Source organism: Myotis brandtii, unplaced genomic scaffold (genome assembly GCF_000412655.1).
Source record: "Myotis brandtii unplaced genomic scaffold, ASM41265v1 scaffold62, whole genome shotgun sequence".
NCBI classification, from domain to species: Eukaryota; Metazoa; Chordata; class Mammalia; order Chiroptera; family Vespertilionidae; genus Myotis; species Myotis brandtii.
Genome location: NW_005370366.1, coordinates 832,650 through 855,900, shown reverse-complemented (window position 1 = coordinate 855,900; position 23,251 = coordinate 832,650). Strand labels below are relative to the sequence as shown.

Sequence of the window (23,251 nt, the reverse complement as noted above, 5' to 3'; positions counted from 1 at the left end):
ATACGAAGATAGTGTAAGGAGCCTCTGGGACAGCTTCAAGCGTACCAACATCAGAATAATAGGGGTGCCAGAAGATGAGAGAGAGCAAGATATTGAAAACCTATTTGAAGAAATAATGGCAGAAAACTTCCCCTACCTGGTGAAAGAAATAGACTTACAAGTCCAGGAAGCGCAGAGAACCCCAAACAAAAGGAATCCAAAGAGGACCACACCAAGACACATCATAATTAAAATGCCAAGAGCAAAAGACAAAGAGAGAATCTTAAAAGCAGCAAGAGAAAGAGACTCAATTACCTACAAGGGAATACCCATACGACTGTCAGCTGATTTCTCAACAGAAACTTTGCAGGCCAGAAGGGAGTGGCAAGAAATATTCAAAGTGATGAATAGCAAGAACCTACAACCAAGATTACTTTATCCAGCAAAGCTATCATTCAGAATTGAAGGTCAGATAAAGAGCTTCACAGATAAGGAAAAGCTAAAGGAGTTCATCACCACTAAACCAGTATTATACGAAATGCTGAAAGGTATCCTTTAAGAGGAGGAAGAAGAAAAAGGTAAAGATACAAATTGTGAACAACAAACATGCATCTATCAACAAGTGAATCTAAGAATCAAGTGAATAAATAATCTGATGTACAGAATGAACTGGTGATTATAATGAATCAGGGACATAGAAAGGGAATGGACTGACTATTCTTGGGGGGGAAAGGGGAATGGGAGATGCGGGAAGAGACTGGACAAAAATCATGCACCTATGGGTGAGGACAGTGGGTGGGGAATGAGGGCGGAGGGTGGGGCGGGAACTGGGAGGAGAGGAGTTATGGGGAGGGGGGGGGGAAGAGGAACAAATGTAATCTGAACAATAAAGATTTAAAAAAAAAACAAAAAAAAAATAAAGTATTCTTTTCAAATGCTGGTCAAAAAAATAAAATAAAAAAATAAAATAAAATGAAGAATAATTGAAAGGGAATCAATCAATAGTAGAGTAGATGAAGCCAAGAATCAAATCACTGATTTGGAATATAAGGAAGCAAAAAATACCCAATCAGAACAGCACAAAGAAAGAATCCAAAAAAAGAGAGCATAGCCCTAGCTGGTTTGGCTCAGTGAATAGAGCGTCAGCCTAGGGATTGAAGGGTGCCGGGTTCGATTCCAGTCAAGGGCATATGCCTGGGTTGCAGGCTCGATCCCCAGTAGGGGGTGTGCAAGAGGCAGCCAATCAATGATTCTCTGTCATCATTGATATTTCTATCTCTGTCTACCTCCCTCTTCCTCTCTGAAATCAATAAAAATATATTAAAAAGAGAGAGAGAGAGCATAGTGTACGGAGCCTCTGGGGCAGCTTTAAGTGTACTGACATTTGCATCAGGGGGATACCAGAAGGAGAAGAGAGCAAGGAATTGAAGACTTGCTTGAAAAAATAATATCAGAAAACTTCCCTAATCCGGTAAGAGTTCCAAACAAGATGAACCCAAAGAGGCCCATACCAAGACACATCATAATTAAAATACCAAAGGTTAAAGATAGAGAGAGAATCTAAAAAGCAGCCAAAGACAGTTAGTTATCTACAAGGGAGTGTCCATAAGACTGTTGGCTGATTTCTCAACAGAAACTTTACAGGCCATTAGAAAGTGGCAAGAAATATTTAAAGTGATGAAAAGCAAGGACCTACAACCAAGATTACTCTACCCAGCAATACTATAATTTAGAATTGAAGTACAAATAAAGAGCTTCTGGGACAAGAAAAAGCTAAAGGAGTTCATCACCACCAAACCAGTATAACAAGAAATGTCTTCTTTAAGAAGAAGGAGAAAGATAGAAAATAGGAATAATAACATGGCAAAAACTCATATCTATGATGCAAATGGAGTAAATGTTCCATTCAAAAGACATATGGTGGCTGAATGGATAATAAAACAAAATCCTTACATGTTGTCTACAAGAGACTTGTTTCAGACTGAAAGACACACAAACTTAGAGGGATGGAAAAAGATATTTTGACACACACAGACTGAAAGTAAAGGGATGGAAAAAGATATTTTATGAAAATGGAAAGGGGGGGGGGAAGGTGGGGTAGCAATACTTATACCAGACAAAACAGACTTTATTTTTATTTTTTAAAATTTATTTATTTTTGATCCTCACCCAAGGATATGTTTCTATTGATTATTTTTAAAGAGGGGGGGGGGAGAGAGAAACATTGATGTGAGAGAGAAACATTGATCATTAATTGCCTTCTATACACTCCCCGTAACCTAGGTATGTGCATACCTAGGAAATATGCCCTGACTGGGAACTGAACCTGCAACCTTTTGGTGCATGGAACGATACTCCAACTAACTGAGCCACCCATCCATGGCAACAAAACAGACTTTAAAACAAAGGCTGTAACTAGAAGCAAGAAAGGACCCAGCAATTCCACTTCTAGGTATTTATCCAAAAACTAAAAAAATAAATACTAGGTGTACTGGTTAATAATGGTGGATTTTGTAATAAAAAACACACAATAATTTCAAGAGAAACATCAAAAGTGCTTTATTCAAAGTAATGTTCATCACTAGTTACACATTTCCCCCACCTTTCAGGTAATTTGTGGATACCATCCCAATATAACTTTTCTTGTTTTGAGGCAAACCATTCAGAGATCCAATTTTCCACGTTTTGAAGTGCTGCTCAGAAAGTGCGTGTGCCATTGATCAGAACAAGTGGTAATCTGAAGGAGCAAGGTCTGGTGAATACAGCGGGTGGGTTAATACTTCCCAGGCAAGATCTTTTAATATGTCTTTCAACTGGTTTTGAAGTGTGTGATGGTGCATTATCATGAAGCAAAATTACTTTGCCATGTCTTCTGGCCCATTCTGGTCGTTTCACGATCAAAGCGTGGTTCAAATTGATTATTTGTTGTCAGTAGTGATCAGTATTAACGGGTTCACCTGGTTTTAGAAGCTCATAATATACCACACCTTCCTGATCCCACCAAACGCAGAGCATTGTCTTCTTTCCGAAGCGATTTGGCCTTGCAGTCGATGTTGATGGTTGACCTGGATCAACCCAGGATTTTGTGCATTTAGGATTCTCAAAATAAATCCACTTTTCATCGCCAGTCACAATTCGATGCAAAAAAGACTTTCTTTTGTGCCATTGAAGCAACATTTTACTGGTGACTTTTCAGTTTTCCATTTGTCTTTCGTTCAGTTGATGTGGGACCCATTTTCCTTCCTTTTAAATCTTTCCCATTGCTTATAAACGATCGGAAATGGTATGCTGAGCAACGTTTAATCTTTCTGCAAGTTGTTTTTTTGAGTTTGACATGCATCTTCATCCAATAATGTTTATAATTGTTGGTCTTCAAACTTTTTCGGTTGACCTGGATGTTCTTTGTCTTTCACATCGAACTCATCACTTTTAAAGCGTTTAAACCAGCGTTCACAAGTATCTTGAGATGGAGCATGTTCACCATAAGCTTCCCAAAGTATTCAGCAGCACTTTTCTTCAAAATATTGAATTAAAACTTCCCGCAAATGCTTTTTTTTTGGGCACAAAATTTGACATTTTTAAGCGTAAAAATATCTATGATGTTAACACCTTCAGCAAATTTGACAGATAAAGCTTTGGAGCTTGTTGTCAATACAACAAAATAGCATACATATCAAATCGCATATATATCAACATATGTTAACTCCAGCTATTGAAAAAAATCCGATTAACTGGTACACCCAGTATATAGCCCTGCCGGAGTGGCTCAGTTGGTTGAGTGCTGTCCTGTGAACCGAGAGGTTGTTGGTTGATTCCCAGTCAGGGCACATACCTGGATAGTGAGTTCAATCCCTGATTGGGGTATATGCAGAACACAACTGATAGATGTTTCTCTCTTTCTCTCTCTCCCTCCCCCTTTCTCTCTTTAAGCATATCCTCCAGTGAGGATTAATAACAACAACATATACTGTACATCCATATGTTCACTGTAGCATTATTTACAATAACCAAGATATGGAAACAACCTAAGTGTCCATCAATAGATGAATGGAGCACTGCCGGTGTGACTCAGTGGTTGAGGGTTGACCCATAAATCAAGAAGTCATGGTTCTATTCCTGGTCACGGCACATGATTCTATTCCTGAGTTGGGGGCTCGATCCCCAGTAGGGGGCATGTAGGATATAGCTGATAGATGATTCTCATTATTAATATTTCTATCTCTCCCTCTTCCTTCCTCTCTCTTAAATCAATAAAAACATAAAAAAAGATGAATGAATAAAGAAGTGATGCATACATACAATGGAATATGACTCAGCTATAATAAAGAATGAAATCCAGTCATCTGCAACAACATGGATGGACCTAGAGGAAATTGTGCTGAGTGAGATAAGTCAGACAGAGAAAGACAAGTGCCATATGATTTCCCTTATATATGGAATCTAAAAAAACAAGTTAAATGAACAAGAAGAACAGAAACAAAGTCACACATACAGAGAATATTTTGATGACTGCCAGTTGGGAGGAGGGTTGAGGAAATTGGTAAAAAAGGTAAAGGATTAAGATGTACAAAATGGTAGTTACAGAATAGTTACAGGGATGTAAAGTACAGCATAGGGAATCCTATATAATAAAAGGCTAATATGCAAGTTGTCCCCATGGGCAGGAGTTTGACGGACGGGGAGTTAGATATGCGCTGACCACCGGGGGGCGGCGTGGAACATGGCGGGCATCAGCAACGCGGCGCTGGCAGTGGGCAGCAGTGGAGGCGCTGCTGGCCCCAATGGGCCCTGATGAGAGCTGGACCGTGGAGGGATGGTGGAGCAGGTGAGCGGGCAGTGCCAGGCCAAGGCAGGTGTGAGTGGGGGCGATCAGCGAGCGGGTGGCATCAGGCCCAGGTGGGTGCAAGCGGGGACACCAATGGCCCCGCCAGCTGCCCCACAGATCAGCCCTGATTGCCGGCCAGGCCTAGGGACCCTACCAATGCACTATTTTTGTGCACCAGGCCTCTAGTATAGTAAATAAAACTGTAATAACTATGTATGGTGCCAGGTGAGTAACTAGATTTATTAGTTATATAAATGTCTAATCACTGGGCTACATACCTTGAACCAAGCATGTCAAACTCAAAGGCTAACACGGGCCAAATAAATGAGGCATATGGGCTGCGACTTTGACATGCTTGCCTTAAACTAATATGCTATTGTACATCAACTATAATCTAAAAATAAAAAGCTATTTTTTAAAAACCTGTCTGGAAGTTTCTCTGGGGGTTCTTCTTGATTTCTATCTTGGGGAACCCAAAAACTCCAATGCCGGTAACATGACCTTAAATACGTATCTGGATAGGAGATGTTCTAACCAAATTTTAGTTTCCTTGTGAAATCTGAACAAATTTCCCTGGGCTGTCCTATCTGTAGCCTATCATAGTATTCCAGGCCTTAACATAATTATTTTTCCTTAAGAATTAAGGTTATAAATTATGAAAACTAACACCAAATGAAAATCTCAAGAAATGCCCAAATTTTAGATGAGGAATGGAATAAAACAAAATTTAAAATGAATTAGTGTTTTGAAATTATTACTAGAAGTCTATTTTCCATTAAAAACTACTGAACATAATTCAAACTATGAAATATCATTTTCGGTTCGGTGTTCAGACAGTTTTAATTTAAATATACATTAAATACCAAGAAAGAGTGTGGCACTGTCCCAGTTATTAGGGGTCCAAAGACTAAAAATATACACCTTGCCTTCAAAAGTACATTCATAAAGTCTAGTAAAAATGTTTCTTTTTTTTTTTTTTTTTTGAAATGGATTGAGGGATTTATTATGGGGATTCAAGCTTGCACAGTTGTTAGGGAAGTGAAAATTGTAACCACATAGAACCTTTATTTCTTTAACTAGGAGCCCAGCACACGATTTGAAATCGCACGACGCCACCCTGCCTTGCCACCCTGCCTTGACACCCGAACTTCTCCACGCAGAGCTCTAGCGTGCCTGGCCCAGCCCCCAAACCCTCTGGCCGTCTCTGGCCGCTTCAAGCCCCGCCCTCAGTCTCTTGACTCGCTTAGGGCTGGTCCCACATTCTCTGGGCGCCTCCGGGCTTCCGCCTCTCCGGAGCAACACAGCAGCTCCGCCCAGTCATGGCACCAGAGGAGTGAGTGGAAGCCTCCCGCCTGCTGTGCTGTGCTCCTTCCCCTGGCAAGTGGGCTGCTGGGCACTCAGAGTGCGAGCGATAGGTGGCGAAGGACTGCTGAGGGGGGTGCTATGCGCTCTCACCCCTGCCCTTCCTGGCACGGGATGGTCCCACTCCTCCGAGCGCCTCCCCACTTCCGCCCCAGCTAATATTTTTTAAAAAAATATATATTTTTATTGATTTCAGAGAGGGAGAGGGAGAGATAGAAACATCAATGATGAGAAAGAATCATTGATTTGCCTCCTGCATGCCCCCTACTGGCGATCGAGCCCATAACCCAGGTATGTGCCCTTGACCAGAATCGAATCTGGGACCCTTTGGTCTGCAGGCCAACGCTCTATCCACTGAGCCAAACCAGCTAAGGCAAGTCTAGTAGAAATGTTATCCATGTAAACAGAGAACTGCAAATTACAAATCAGCATAACAAATACAACATTAACTTTACAAGGTAAGCTAAAAGCTCCTTTGGGGGTGGGAGCTGTCAATGAAAGTTTCCTGGAAGAAGTGGTATCTAACCTGGGTTTTGAAAGATTAACAGGAATCTTTCCAGAAGACAGAGAAAGAGAATCCTGGCAAAAAGAACAAGGTATAGAAGTACGAAGATGTGACAATAGTGTGTTCAGGGTAATATATTACTTGAGTACAGAGTTCCAGGAAGAAGCAATGGAGATGAAGTTGGTAAGATTTTAGTTTATGAAGCATTTTGTATACCATGCAAATGAGCAGGAACTTCATTTTGTAGCTGACAAACTCTGAAGTGTTGCCAGAGAAGTGATGGAAAGATATTTTCTTTTTAGAAAGATGAACAGAAACAAAGTTGCCTACCAGCTCTTTTTGTTGTTAATCCTCACTTGAGGATATTTTTTCCATTGATTTTTAGAGAGAGGGGGAGGGAGGGAGGGAGGGAAACATCAATGTGGGAGAAACACTGATTGGTTGCCTCCCGCATGCGCTCTGACCAGGGCCAGGGATTGAACCTGCAACCCAGATATGGGAATCAAACCTACCACCCTTCAGTGCACAGACTGACACTCTAACCACTTAGCCATACACAGCAGGACACCTATCAGCTCTTCATATGCTGCCTCCTCCTCACCATTCATCATTCATTCATTCATTCATTCATTCATTCATTCATTCTAGTATTTAGCAATCTGTCCATTATACACTAGGTCTGACTGTAGCTAATGAGGACACAGCAATAAACAATGAAGATTCTTGCCTGGCTGGCGTGGCTCAGCAGTTGATCATCGTCCTATGAACCAGGAGGTCATGATTGGATTCCTGGTCAGGGCACATGCCCAGGTTGCAGGCTCAATCCCGTGTGGGGCATGCAGGAGGTAGCTGATCAATGATTCTCTCTCATCATTGATGTTTCTATCTCTCCTTCCCTCTCCCTTCCTCTCTGAAGTCAATAAAATATATTTTTAAAAAAACACAAAGATTCTTCCTTCAAGAACCTTATACTTTAGTGAAAGAGATATTCATAAAGGTCTCTGCTTAAATGGCACTTCTTCAGAGAAGACTTCTTTGACCATACTATCTAAAATAGCTTTTTTTCTAATAGCTTTTATTGTTATGCTCTACCACATCATGTTCCTTTTTTAAAATTTATCACAATTTATCATTATTTGTTTACTTATCATCTGTCTTTCCCTTTAAATGTAAAGCCCCTATCTGTCTTTTTTTATTCCCATTGCCTACCAGTCTTACAAACAGTAAATACTCAGTAAGTTCATGCTGACTGAAAAACTGAAAAAATACCCATAGTTATAACTTAGTTTTCCTAAAAATGTATTTTTTTAGACCCAATCAATTCCTCTAGATTTTGATCTCTAATTGTTGCTCTAACCTCTGAGCTTGAAGAGCCCTTTGAGCACAGTTACATTAGCTCTGTCTTACAGCTTGGTAATTACTTATAAAGTATCTCAGTCAGCACACTACTCTTATTTAGAAAGAGAACCTTAAGTTCCTGTCTTTGGTTGTTAAGGCAGCTTAGCTGGCCCTTAATGATTTAATAATTCAATCATTCAGTACTTACTGAACACCCACTATGCGGTAAAAGTGGGGAAATGACCCCATCCTCAAAAAGCTGAAAGTTAATATATGTGATTAATAAATGTATAGTAATATATAACCTACTTTTATAAAAACCCTGGGTGGTGTTCATCATGTCCAGAACCGCCTCGACCAAGTGGAAGGAAGTCAGTCCTGCAGGGGTTGTCTTGGCAACAGCTGCGCCCTCTCCCAAGCTGTTTCCCAGAGCTGTTTCCTGTAAGGGTGGGATTTGAGGCAGGAACCCGCCCTGGGAGCGTGGAGGCATTATCTTTCTAAAGTGTGCCACACCGGCACAGCCAAGGGTGAACCTAAGTGGGGGCGGTTGAAAGGCTTAGAAAAGACAGACAAGAGAATGAAAGCTGGGTCTCCGTGGGACGCTGCTTCTCTGAGAGACATGCCCTTATTTTATAGCAGATGCTACGAGGCAAAGTAAGGGCGTGACCAAGATGTTTACAACATTCTCCTGGGTTTCAATCCTACTCAACTACATGCACCTGAACTCTATCAAGCCTACATCACTCAGGCACATGGGGCCACCCACGTGTTCGGACCATAGGTTCAAGCTTACATTTTTTTCCAGGCTCACCAAGAAGCAAAGAGAGAGGACCCAGATAAACAAAATTAGAAATGAAAGAAGTGAAGTAACAACCGACCCCACAGAAATACAAAGGATTATGAAATAATACTATGAACAACGCAATTCCAACAAACTGGACAACCTAGACAAAATGGACATATTCTTAGAAAAATACAACCTTACAACACTCAATCAGGAATAATAAAAAACCCTGAATAGGGCAATAATTACTGAAAAAATTGAAGTGGTAATCAAAAATCTTCCAGCAAACAAAGCCCTGGTCCGAACAGGCTTCACAGGGGACTTTTACCAAACATTTAAAGAAGAATTAAAACCTATCCTCCTCAGACTATTCCAAAAAATTCAAGAGAAAGGCACACTTCCAAGCTCTTTCTAATGAAGCCAGTATTACCCTAATTTCAAAACTAGATAAAGACACCACAAAGAAAGAACTACAGGCAAATATCCTTGATGAACATAGATGCTATAATCCTCAACAAAATTCTAGGAAATTGGATCCAGCATTACATTAGAAAGATCATACAGCATGACCAAGTGGGATTTATTCCAGAGATGCAAGGATGGTACAATATCCACAAATCAATAGATGTGATACATCACATAAACAAATTGAGAGATAAAAATCACATATCAATTGATGCGGAAAAGCATTTCACAAAATCCAACACCCTTTCTTGATAAAAACTCTCAGCAAAGTGGGAGTAGAGGGATCATAAATCAAAATATTTAAAGCCTTATATGACAAACCTACAGCCAACATCATACTCAATGGGCAAAAACCAAATCCATTTCCCCTAAGAACAGGAACAAGACAGGGATGCCCACTCTCACCACTCATGTTCGACATAGTACTGGAAGTGCTAGCCAAAGCAGTCAGACAAGAAGAAGAAATAAAAGGCATCCACATTGGAAAAGAAGACGTAAAACTGTCATATTCGCAGATGACATGATATTGTATATAGAAAACCCCAAAGACTTCATCAAAAAAACTACTAGACTTAATAAATAAATTTGGTAATGCAGCAGGGTACAAAATTAACACCCAGAATTCTTTGGCTTTTTAAAAAATATATTTTATTGATTTTTTACAGAGAGGAAGGAAGAGGGATAGAGAGTTAGAAACATCGATGAGAGAGAAACATCGATCAGCTGCCTCCTGCACACTCCCCACTGGGGATGTGCCCACAACCAAGGTACATGCCCTTGACCGGAATTGAACCCGGGACCCTTGAGTCCGAAGGCTGATGCTCTATCCACTGAGCCAAACCAGTTAGGGCAATTAACTCCCTTTTAATGTGCATGAATTTCGTGCACCGGGCTACTAGTTAATACTATAAAGTACTTTCAAGAATGCTAAGGACATACTAAGTGCCAACTAAATGCCATTATCTTCGTTTCTGTTGGTTGTTTTTGGCACATTGCACCCATAGGGTAATACAAACAAGTAAAACACCAATTACAATACTAGATAATAGAGTCATGACAAGGAAGGCAGGATGTGCGAAGCAGGGACACTGGATGCATAATTGGACAGGCAGCTAAACTTGTGGAAATAGGGAAGCAGTGGATATAAAAGCTTAAGCCCTGGCCAGAAGGCCAAATGGGTGCCAAAAACAACCAATAGAAAAGAAGATAATGGCATTTAGATGACACTTATTGTGTCCTAGGCATTCTTTGAAGCACTTTACTAGTATAGTATTAATTATACACTGAGTGGCCATATTATTATGACCGGCCAGATTATTATGACCACCCCAGCAGTATTTCGTTGGCCACCCTTTTGCCTTCAATAAATACTGCAGCGATTCTTCTTGGCATTGACTCCACGAGATGTTGAAAGGTGATGTGAGGAATCTGACACCAGGCCTGATGAATAGCACTGTCCAGTTCTGTGAGATTTGATGGTTGTGGAACCAGCTGCCTGATGGCTCTTTTAACTTCGTCCCACAAATGCTCAATTGGATTGAGATCTGGTGATTATGGGGGCCATCCAAGCAAGGTAAAGTCTCCCTCATGTTCTTGAAAGCACTCCTGCACAATACGAGCACCGTGGCATGGTGCATTGTCCTGTTGGAAGAAGCCATCTCCATTGGGATACGCCATCAACATGATAGGATGAACTTGATCAGCAACAATACTTAGGTATGTTGTGCTTTTCTGACGTTTATAATGGTCTGGCCCTCTAGCAACTTCAGCGCGAAATTATAGCTAATTTGCCTACAAACGTCAGGTGGTCATAATAATCTGGCCACTCAGTATATATTACTATACATTTATTAATCACATATATTACTTGATTCAACCCTTAAAACAATCCCATAGGTATGTAGTACTGTCATCCTCATTTTACAGGGGAGAGGTCTGAGCTACAGACAGCTAAGCAAAGTCTCTGCCATCACACAACTGCTCAGTAGCAGAGATAAGAGTTGAACCTGGGCAGTCTGGAGCTAGTCTGAGTTCTTAACCTCTATACTATACTGCTTCTTAAAAGTATTACCAATTGCTTTTTCTTATTCTAATTTTTATTTTCCATAATGAGAACTAAATTCTCATGCATGCTATGTTTCAACAGCCATCACGACAAGTGATTGATTAAATAAAATCAGGCCCTTTTCTCAACTTAAGAGATTTAGATATGGATGGCATAAATCTAAGGGTCGACTATTACCAATGTCTGAAGAATGTACTTGAAGAAACACTGTTTTATTAATGTTTTATAATACCCCTTAAAACAAAAGCACACAATAAGAAAATGGACAAAAAAAATTGGCATTATCTACTAATGACGAATGTATATATAACTTATGATCCAGCAATTCTATTCCTATGCATCTACCCAAAAGAACTATATATGTATGCACATATGTATGTGTGTATGTATATGCATTTGTCCATGCACTAGAATGTTCACAGCAGCACTATTTGTAGTAACCTTAAACTGGAAGCTACCCAAACATCTGTACCCATCAACAGCAGACGAGGTATATAAATTGTGTTATAGACCACAACTAAATACTAAATAATGAGAATGAATTTCCCACAATTGTATACAACAGTACGAACAAATCTCACAAATAGGATGTTAATGAAAGAAGCCACACACAAAGTATATGTCCTGTATGACCCCATCTATGTGAAATACTAGGCAAAACTAATCAGTGCTACTGGAGTGGCTTCCCATGAAGTGGGTTAGTGAAAGGGAGCATGAAGCTACGGGAAGCTGGTAATGTTCTGCTTCTTACCTGGGTGGTGGTCACTCAAGTGTGTTTAGTTTGTGAAAATTCATCAAGTGTACACTTATGGTATGTATATTTTTCTGCATATATATTATTCTATAAAAAGTTAAGTGGAAGTTGATCATTTTAAACATCTGGTCTATAAATTTAAAGAATTATGAAGAGAAATAATTACATTGTCATCATCAGCTAATATCTGAGTGTTAATCATGTGGCAGGTACTATATCAAAAGCTTTACATGAGTGAATCTCATTTAATTCTCACAAAAACATCCTACAGAGACAGGCATTATTATTAACTTCATTTTCCAATGAGAAACTAAGGCTCAGATTCATTAAGTAATATGTTACAGCAGAAAAACCAAACTCAGACGATCCTAACTCTAGGGAATATATTAAACATCTAGCTATATTAAATTACAGGTAAAGGTGAATTCAGGCGATATCAAGGCAAGAGAGAGACACTGGTCTTGAAACTTACTCTATGTAAACGTTCACTCACATTATTTTCCAGATAGAACCTTCAACTAGAAGAAACACCAGCCAAATTAAGGTGTAACAAGCAATACCCTAGACCAGCGGTTCTCAACCTATGGGTTGCGACCCCTTTGGCGGTCGAACGACCCTTTCACAGGGGTCGCCTAAGACCATCGGAAAACACATATATAATTACATATTGTTTTTGTGATTAATCACTATGCTTTAATTATGTTCAATTTGTAACAATGAAAATACATCCTGCATATCAGATATTTACATTACGATTCATAACAGTAGCACAATTACAGTTATGAAGTAGCAACGAAAATAATTTTATGGTTGGGGGTCACCACAACATGAGGAACTGTATTAAAGGGTCGCGGCATTAGGAAGGTTGAGAACCACTGCCCTAGACAATTTATTCCCACAATCAAATCAACTCTTTAGTTGTAGCATACTCATTCAGACCCGAGAAATATGTTAAAAGATTTCTAAAAATAAAACCTACTTTTCTAACTTCATTCTGTCCCTTAAGATTTTTTTACTCCAGTAACATAAGTATGTCTTTAAGAAAATATAACATGGCAGAAGAATATAAGTACAGCTAAACTTTAACACATCATTAATCTTTAACTATGCTATGTCAGTAGAGTTGTATCTGAGAATAGGCTTATGAGTCATCCACAATGCAGAATTACCAAGCAGGATCCATGAATGGAAACAGAACAAATGCACCATATAATAAAGCTTTAACAAAGGTAACACAGGGAAAATATTTCCATAGTTACAGCATTTGGCAATTTACCAACATTAAATTTACCTCTTTGGAGGGGGAAGCGGGAGAGGTGAAAATTGTCATCCAATAGGACCATACAAACATAACAAAGAACAGATGAAAAGCCACAAGGTAAACAACGGCCTTTCCTGGTAAATAAAAACAAATAATATTTCATTGAATCCTGGTGAAAACAGGAAAAAGCATTACATTAAAACACAATATTTAGGGTCAGGAGGTTTAACCTAATAAAAAATAAATATAACACACTAAAGATATAAAATATATAAAGTCCTTTATCTGCATGATGTAATATTACAGATATGAAGGAGCATTCTGTATTTAAGAGCATGATTTATAGTTTCTGTAATATTAGTCTGAGATGAGATTTGATTTTATTGAGTTGCTGAAGATATAAGTTGAAACACCTCTTTCACTGGTTGCATTTCAAGCTCTTCTAAAAGTTAGATTTTCAATGACTTAAACCAGATTCCATTAATATGAACATTAAATCCATTGCTATGAATATTAAATAAATGTTCCATTACTATGAACATTTACTATGAACTGAAAATAAAGGAAGTTCATAACACAGCAAATAATCAGTACATTAGAAAATTTAATTCTTGGATTGTTCAGAAAGATATCCTAAATTTCATTCTCCTTTCAACATAGGGTAATCAAAAATTTCAGCCACTTTGAATTTCTGTCATAATTCTTTCCCAAATAAATTAGTGTAAGACTACAACATCTTTATCTCCAAATATTAACTCACTGTTGGGTTCTGTAGTTTTCTATTTGGAAGAAGTGAGAATGATTTCCACAAGAAGCAAGAACTATCTACCAGGTACTTAAATTCTAAGTTTAGAATTCAACATCACAAACCCACTAAAAAACACAAGTATGCCCAACCTGTGTGACTCACTCATTGAACGTTGACCCATGAACCAAGTGATCACTGGTTCAATTCCCGGTCAGGGCACATGCCCGGGTTTCGGGTTCAATCCCCAGTAGAGGATGTGCAGGAGGCAGCCAATCGGTGTTTCTCTCTCATCGATGTTTTTATCTCTCTATCCCTCTCCCTTCCTCTCTCACTAAAATCAATAGAAATATATTTTTTAAAAAGTTTGTTCTACCCATTTTAAATTTCAGATCAAATACTACTTCTTCCACAAAAACCTTCTCCATTACCTTATGAATTCATTACCCCTTCATACCCTACTCCCCAAATAATTTGCTCAGACTTCAATAAACCACTAGATTCATTAAAGTTAGTTGCTTAATATTTATGAGCTAATATAATAAATGCAAAACACGACAATGCCTGGCACATAATAAATCCTGTTCTTCCTTTGGTCTGAGGTTATTTTTCCTTATGTTTTTGGTTTTAAAAGTTTCTTTTAAAATAAAATAAAAAATTGTCAACTCAGAGACCTGAAGTAACCACAAAAGATGGTCTGAAATTAAACTTTAACTAAAAGCAGTTATGGTGGGCAGTTATGTCCTAGGCCTGTATCTTCACTGACAAGGTCAAACTTTACCTTAACTGAGCCTATCTGTCTTTTTGCATCTATGATAACATACTCTTGAAGTGTCTGGGTAACTTGTACCTTCCCTTTTTCTGGACCCCCTGGGGCACAACCAAATGTGCTGGGCGCCAGGACAGATACCACTACCTCCTCTTATGTTCAAATTTGCCTTATTTTCACTTCCATTAAAACTGATTGTAATCCTCATTGAAAATTCTGGATTCTCAAAATCGGTACTTTGTATAATCTCTGTTCCCTCCAGTGTTCTACCCAGTGGATTCAATACAATTTCTTTACTTGTTTTTTTCCTTTGGAAAAGCATGCTGGAGCTCAGTCTCCTACTGTTATACCAACTGTCAACTTCTTAACTCACTTCACTGATTTATACTTTTGCCTGGCCTGATATTCAATCAAGTCTATTAATCCTCATCTACATAATATCATATAGCTTTGAAATAAATGGTAACCTAGAATTACTTTAAACTTGGTCATTTAGTTACTTACACTACGGCCAAAATATAAAACAATATACTCCAGAAATATGTTAAAAAACATTTAACATATTTTTAGAATATTTCAGCTCTCCATAAGAACAAAAACAAAATGGCTTTTGCTTTTAAAAACTGTAACCCTCAGTTACAAAACAGGTAAAATATATCTCTCAGCATAATGCCGGTAATATAGTAAGTACTTAACAGATCATTATTATTATCAAGTTGATATAGGAAAGGGGCATGAGAGCTATATAAATTAACTAAAGTCAAAGTTAAGTCAGGGGCCTGCTACGTGCTGTCTGACATGAAACTCAGCTGACTGGAGATGCAAGCAGATCATGAAGAGCCTCTGGACAAAGAAAATTCCTGAGAAGATTGATAAACAGCTACTCACCCATACCTTATCATTTACCCATACCATAAAGCAGTGGTTCTCAACCTGTGGGTCGCGACCCCTTTGGGGGTCGAACGACCCTTTCACAGTGGTCGCCTAAGACCATCGGAAAACACATATATAATTACATATTGTTTTTGTGATTAATCACTATGCTTTAATTATGTTCAATTTGTAACAATGAAATTGGGGGTCACCACAACATGAGGAACTGTATTAAAGGGTCGCGGCATTAGGAAGGTTGAGAACCACTGCCATAAAGGGAAAACACAATGCCACAAAATATACCTTGTAAAGGTCAGAGTTATTCTCAACCTTTTCCCACTCTCTATTTCCCCATACCAGCAATTTTCCATAGAAACTACAAACAGATGTAAGTCAACCTGTAGAGATGGTTGGGATCTATCTTCCTTCTTTGGTGAGGAGAGTCCAGTAGAGTGGCTTTTCTTGCTTGTCCCCTCTGCTCAATAAAACCTGCTTTTCCACTTTAACCTCTTCTCTGGCTCTAGTCTTGAATTCTTTTCTGCTCCAAGCCCAAATACCTCTTGGCTCTGGGTTCGAGTTGCCACTAGGGACTTGCCCCTCCAGCATCAAAATTATGATGCAGCCTGGCTAGTGTAGCTCAGTGGTTGAGCATCAACCTATGATCCAGGACAGGGGTCCTCAAACTACAGCCCTCGGGCCACATGCAAATACAAATATTGTATTTGTTCCTGTTTTGTTTTTTTACTTCAAAATAAGATATGTGCAGTGTGCATAGAATTGTTCATAGTTTTTTTTTAAACTATAGTCCGGCCCTCCAACGGTCTGAGGGACAGTGAACTGGCCCCCTGTTTAAAAAGTTTGAGGACCCCTGATCCAGGAGGTCATGATTCGGTTCCCAGTCAGGGCACATACCTGGGTGTGGGCTCGATCCCCAGTAGGGGGAGTGCAGGAGGCAGTCGATAGATGATTCTCTCTCATCATTGATGTTTCTCTCTCTCCCTCTCCCTTCCTCTCTGAAATCAATAAAAATATATTTAAAAAAATATGATGTAAAGAATAAAAAATATTGCTTTTAAGTAAGTTTGAATCAATTTGATTGCTAATAACAAACTTCTGGTCATATATATGCTGGAAGAAATATATAAAGTAAAAGTTACCTAAGCAAATTAAATCAAAGCTGAAAGAAAAACTGAACCTATAAATCAAAATATCTGATTTAAATATCACCTATAACTGAATTAAAGACTAATAAGCAAACAAAAAACATCATCAAAACACTCTTTGGAAGACATGGGGAAAATAGCCCCAAGAAATAATGAGAAATAATGATACAAGTTTAAAATTCTGTTGTAAGAATTTCAGAAATTCTCTGCATTCTGTATGTGCGTATTCAACATATGGAAAACAGTACTGATTTAAAGGAAGAAAAGCATGCCTACCAAGATTGAGTTTCTTCTGTTAATGAGAAACCAGATTCAAAGGTAACTTGAGATTTACATAATGAATGCCTAATTATTTCCAGTAATAAGGATAAATATTAATTTCTAACTATTCAACTGTTGTAGAAATCCTCTGGATTTCCATATCTCAAATCAAATTTTATTTTGAAATTTGATCAATAGATAGAAAAATTTATTTTATCTCAGTGAATTTTGAGCAAATATTTTTCTCAAAATATTGTCATTGACTAGTCATTATAAAAACTTTAATTCCCTTTCAAAATGAACTAGCAATCTTCATTTTTACAGTCTGCCTATTTAACTAATTGTCAGTGCTATTTTTAACAAATGCACAAACAAAAGAAAATAAAATTTCTTCCTCCACCCTAGCTAAAACTGATATTAAATATCTAAACTATTACTATAGAATTCTAAAGTCTATACAAGGCAGAAATATATAAGTATACCAAAGAAGTTTGGGTACTAGGTGCCTTACAAAATAACAACTTACTAATAGTGCAAAGAAGAATATATTGAGCCCTAGCCGGTTTGGCTCAGTGGATAGAGCGATGGCCTGTGGACTGAAGGGTCCCGGGTTCGATTCCGGTCAAGGGCACATGCCCATGTTGTGGGCTCGATCCCCAATAGGGGGTGTGCAGGAAGCAGCCGATCAATGATTCTCTCATCATTGATGTTTATATCTCTCTCTCCCTCTCTCTTCCTCTCTGAAATCAATAAACATATATTTAAAAAAAAAAAAGAATATATTGAATGTATAGAAATAAACCCAGTATTACATCTCATTTTAGTTACTTAAGCTAAAAATATATATATTGTCTTTCTAAAAATAAAAGCACAAATAGTCATCACTAAATAAAAAGGAGGAAGGTTGCAATTATGATACCATAAGAAGTCTACTTAAACTGAGACTAAAAGTGTCTTACCATTTTCTCCATTTCCAGAAAGAGTAACTAGAATAAAAGAAAAAACAGTGAATAAATATACTTTAAACATTTTGTACATAAATTTTATCGCCAGTTGACTATTCATCTTAATATCATTTTCATAAAAATAAAGTTTAGTTATAAAACGTAAACACTAATGCAACTTTAGAATTGCACAAAAAGTCCTAAAAACACTAAAATGCTAAAATTCAAATTATTTATCATTAACACTGCAATCACATTACACATTTTTCCCAGACCTTTGTTCATTTTAAGTGTATCCATATGTTTATAGTTTGAAGTATCTTTAGCTCTTTCCTTAATGCTACCTAAAGAATGAACAGGAATCTCCTCTATGGCACTCAGAGTTATTTAGTCTGTGATGTATCTCTATAGAGGTTTTTAAATAATTTATTTGGTATCATATTTGTATCTCTTTGCTTTTACAATGAAAATCTTAGTTCCTAATTAATTTACTTATTTGTTTTTTCCTAAAATATACATAAAATACTTTAAAAACTGCAGTGCTATTTTTAACAAATGCACAAACAAAAGAAAATAAAATTCCTTCCTCCACCCTAGCTAAAACTGATAGGCTGCTTCCTGCACACCCCCTATTGGGGATCGAGCCCACAACATGGGCATGTGCCCTTGACCGGAATCGAACCCGGGACCCTTCAGTCCACAGGCCATCGCTCTATCCACTGAGCCAAACCGGCTAGGGCTCAATATATTCTTCTTTGCACTATTAGTAAGTTGTTATTTTGTAAGGCACCTAGTACCCAAATCTAGTTTAAGATTTCTTTGCAACTTTTAAATTTATTTGGCTTGGCTTTAAACTATATCCCACTAAGGAGTACTATGTTCAAAAGTCATTTGAAATAATTCTTTCCTGTGTGTAGTTATAGTATCAACTTTATATAAAATCAAGTTCATTTTTAAAAAGAAAAAATAATTTAAAAATTAAGTTCATTTATTTCATGATTTCAAACTGAACTGTTTGCTTTTATTCCCCTCTTTTATTTTTTTCAATTTGAATAAAGTATCAGTGGTTTAAAAGTCAAAACTCTATAAAGAGGTACTCAGAAAGGCCTGGCTTTTATTCCTCATCCCAAGTAATCATTTTTATTAATGTCTGTTTTATCCTTCTAATATTTCTTTTAGCAAAATAAGCAAGTAAGTACATACAGGGTGAGGTAAAAGTAGGTTTACACAGTTGTTTATATGGAAAATAATACATTAATAAATAATAATACAAGTATAAGCTCTGTGTTTCCTATACTCACAATTGTAAACCTACTTTTATCCACCCTATATTTCCCATTTCTCCATTTATAAACCATTCCACACCTTTTTTTCCATCATTATACATGAGTACATGGACACAATCATGGCTTGTTTGTAAAGCACTGCACAGTACTCCATTGTATGGGAGTTCCAGTAATACGATTAGGCCTCTATTGATAGACATCTGGGTTGTCTCTAATCTTCTGCTGCTACAAATGATGTGGCAATAAATAATTTTATGCATGTGTCATTTATGGAAGTTTATTTTCAGTGGATTCCTAATAGTAGGATTACCGGACCAAAAGTAAATCTGTCCACCTTTCCCCAAAATCCCTGTTTTAGGGGTTGTACCATTTTATACTCCTACCAGTGCTTTAGCAATGTCACCATCAGAAAGGTCCTAGGCTGGCCCTGGCTGGTATGTACAATGGTTAGAGCACTGGCCTGCCCACTGAAGGGTCTTGGGTTTGAATCCCAGTCAAGGGCACATACTTAGGTTGCAGGTTCAAGCCCTGCCCTGGTTGGGGCAAGTGCAGGAGGCAATCGATGTGTCTCTGTCACATTAATGTTTCTCTCTCCCTTTCTTCCTCCCTCCCTGCCTTCCTCTCTAAAACCCAATGGGGGAAAATATCCTCAGGTGAGGATTTTAAAGAGAGAGATGAGAGATGAGAGATGAGAGAGAGAGAGAGAGAGAGAGAGAGAGGAAGGGAGGGAGGAAAGAAGGAAAGAAGGAAAGAAGGAAAGAAGGAAAGAAGGAAAGAAGGAAAGAAGGAAAGAAGGAAAGAAGGAAAGAAGGAAAGAAGGAAAGAAGGAAAGAAGGAAAGAAGGAAAGAAGGAAAGAAGGAAAGAAGGAAAGAAGGAAAGAAGGAAAGAAGGAAAGAAGGAAAGAAGGAAAGAAGGAAAGAAGGAAAGAAGGAAAGAAGGAAAGAAGGAAAGAAGGAAAGAAGGAAAGAAGGAAAGAAGGAAAGAAGGAAAGAAGGAAAGAAGGAAAGAAGGAAAGAAGGAAAGAAGGAAAGAAGGAAAGAAGGAAAGAAGGAAAGAAGGAAAGAAGGAAAGAAGGAAAGAAGGAAAGAAGGAAAGAAAGAAAGAAAGAAAGAAAGAAAGAAAGAAAGAAAAGCCCTGGCTGGGTAGTTCAGTTTGTTAGAGTGTTGTCCCAATATGCCAAGGCTGGGGGTTCGATTTCCAGTCAGGGCACAGACAAGAAATCAACCAATGAATACATAAATAACTGGAATAACAAACTGATGTTTCTTCTCTCTCTCTCAAATCAATACAAAACAAATAAATAAATAAGAAGGAAGAGCACTAGAAATGGTAACTACATGGGTAAATACCTAACATTTGTTTTCTTATTATTCAAATCTTTAAAAAAATAATAAGCTGTTTGTTTAAACAAAATGATAGCAATATAGTGTGAGTTTTACAACATAAAATGTATGACAACAATAGCATAAAGGCTTGGAGGGAAGAAATGAAGGAATGCTTTTATAAGGTAAAAGCATGTGAAATTGTGTATCACTTGAAGATAGGTTATGATAAGTTAAAAGATGTAAGCTATAAACCTTAAAGCAATCACTAAAATAACAGAGTTACAGCTAATAAGCCAACAAAGAAGAGAAAATCATAAGAATAATTCAGAAATTTTAAATCATTTAAAAGTTGATTAATTCAAAAGAAGGCAGAAGGAAGGAAGGATAGGACAGATTAAAAAACAACAAATGAAAAGGCTTAAACTTAACCATTTCAATAATCACATTAAATGTAAATAGTCAAAACACCTCAGTTAAAAAGGCAGAGATTGTACAGCATGGTGACTATAGTTAATGATACTGTATTGTATATTTGAAACTTGCTAAGAGAATAAATCTTAGAAGTTCTCATCACAAGGAAAAAAACTTGTAACTATTTCTGGGATGAATGTTAACTACATTTATTGTGGTGATCATTTTTCAATATAGATACATATGAATAGTATGCTGTAGACCTGAAACTAATATGATGCTACATGTCAATTTTTTAAAAGGCAGAGATTTTCAGATTGGATTAAAAAAAAAAACAAGACCTGCCCTAGCCGGTTTGGATCACTGTTTAGAGCACTGGTCCATGGACTGAAGGGTCGAGGGTTTGATTCCGGTCAAGGGCACGTACTTCAGTTGCTGGCTCAATTCCTGGCCATGTCTGGACATGTGTGGGAGGCAACCAATCGATGTGTCTCTCTCACATCAATGTCTCTCTCTCTCTCTCTCTCCCTTCCAGTCTTTCTAGATATCAATGTAAAAGATATTCTCAGATGAGGATTAACAAAACAAACAAACAAAAAAGACAAGACCTACTATATGCTGTTTACAAAAAATGCATTTTTTAAAATATATTTTTTATAGATTTCAGAAAGGAAGAGAGAAAGATAGAAACATCAATGATGAAAGAGAATCACTGATCGGCCGCCTCCTGCACATCCCCACGGGGGAGCCTGAAATCCAGGCATGTGCCCTGACAGAGAATTGAACCGTGACCTCCTGGTTCACAGGTCTGTCGACGCTCAACCACTGGGCCACACCGGCCAGGCAAACAAATACATTTTAAATATACAAATATAAACAGGTTAAAGTAAAAGGAAGGAGAAAGACATACCATGCTAACACTAATTCAAAGAAAGATTAGTAGACATGTTAATATTTGCCAAAGTATATTTCAAAGTAAACAATATCACCAGGAGTAGGAAGGTCATTTCACAATGATAAAAGGTCAATTCATCAAGAGGACACAACAATCCTAAATATATTTATAATTTTGTTAATCTTTACCCAAGGATATTTTTCCATTGATTTTTAGAGAGAATGGAAGGGAGCAGGAGAGAGAGAGAAAAACATTGATGTGAGGGAGACACATCCACTGGTTGCCTCCTGCATGTGCCCTGACCAGGGTTGGGGAACAAACCCATACCCAGGTATGTGCCCTTAACTGGGAACTGAATCCTCGACCCTTCGGTCCAAAGGCTGACACTCTAACCACTGAACCACATAGGCCAGGGCATCAGATGGCTATTATTGTGTTGGCTGTTGTCATTTTTTTTATTTGACAATCTAAGGGAAAAGAGGTCAGTGGCCCTGACTAAATAGGTACTGTATGATTTTTATTGATTTCAGAGAGGAAGGGGGAGAGGAAGAGGGGAGGGGGAGGGAGAGAGAGAGGGGGAGAGAAACATCGCTGTGAAAGAGAAACATTGATTAGCCGCCTCCTGTACATGCCCAACCAGGATTGGGGGAGGGGGAGAGAGAGAGAGAAATATCAATGATGAGAATCATTGGTGGGTTGCCTCCTGCACACCCCCCACTGGGGACCAAGCCCACAACCCCGGCATGTGCCCTTGACCGGAATCCAACCTGGGACCCTTCAGTCCCCAGGCCGACGCTCTATCCACTGAGCCAAACCAGCTAGGGCCAGGTACTGTATGTTTTAAAAATTCTTGCAGCACACCAGTGTGCCTCGCCACATGGGTTGAAAATCGCTGCCTTATAAAGGGTATCCCAAAATTCACGCAAGAAGTAATTTTGATAGAAAACACAGGTTTATAATTAAAAATTGTAAATTTTTTATTAATTCATAAAGTATACAGTATAGGGTTATGTATGGAATAGCACATCGGGTAAATGGCCTCCACGGCTTTGCTGGCACATACGCAAAGCCGTGGTCTTCACTGTTCCTGCTCCTGGGCCATAATTGGTACTTGGTAATGCTTATCAAATTGAAGGGATTGAAATCAAAGGGCAACAGATATTAGAATCTGATTCAATAAACCAAGTAAAATTAGGCTTTTATTTTTTGTTGTTGTTAATGCTCACGCAAAATTCAAATC

General features: G+C 38.1%; 1 protein-coding gene across 5 annotated transcripts in view; it reads right to left on the bottom strand.

Annotated features, from left to right (window-relative positions):
- ZDHHC20 (zinc finger, DHHC-type containing 20) overlaps positions 1-18,135 on the bottom strand; it is an 84,986-nt gene extending 66,851 nt beyond the window's left edge. For 3 of the 5 annotated variants that reach the window (XM_014528137.1, XM_014528138.1, XM_014528140.1), the window contains exons 1-2: positions 18,109-18,135; positions 13,369-13,472 (exon numbers count right to left, since the gene is read on the bottom strand). In XM_014528137.1, the coding sequence (XP_014383623.1) occupies positions 13,369-13,428 (60 nt within the window). In that variant the 5' untranslated portion in view covers positions 13,429-13,472; positions 18,109-18,135. Of the gene's footprint in view, positions 1-13,368; positions 13,473-16,123; positions 16,350-18,108 lie in introns of those variants that run through there. The other 2 variants (XM_014528135.1, XM_014528132.1) reach the window with 2 other exon arrangements.
- Positions 18,136-23,251: the final 5,116 nt, after the last annotated feature.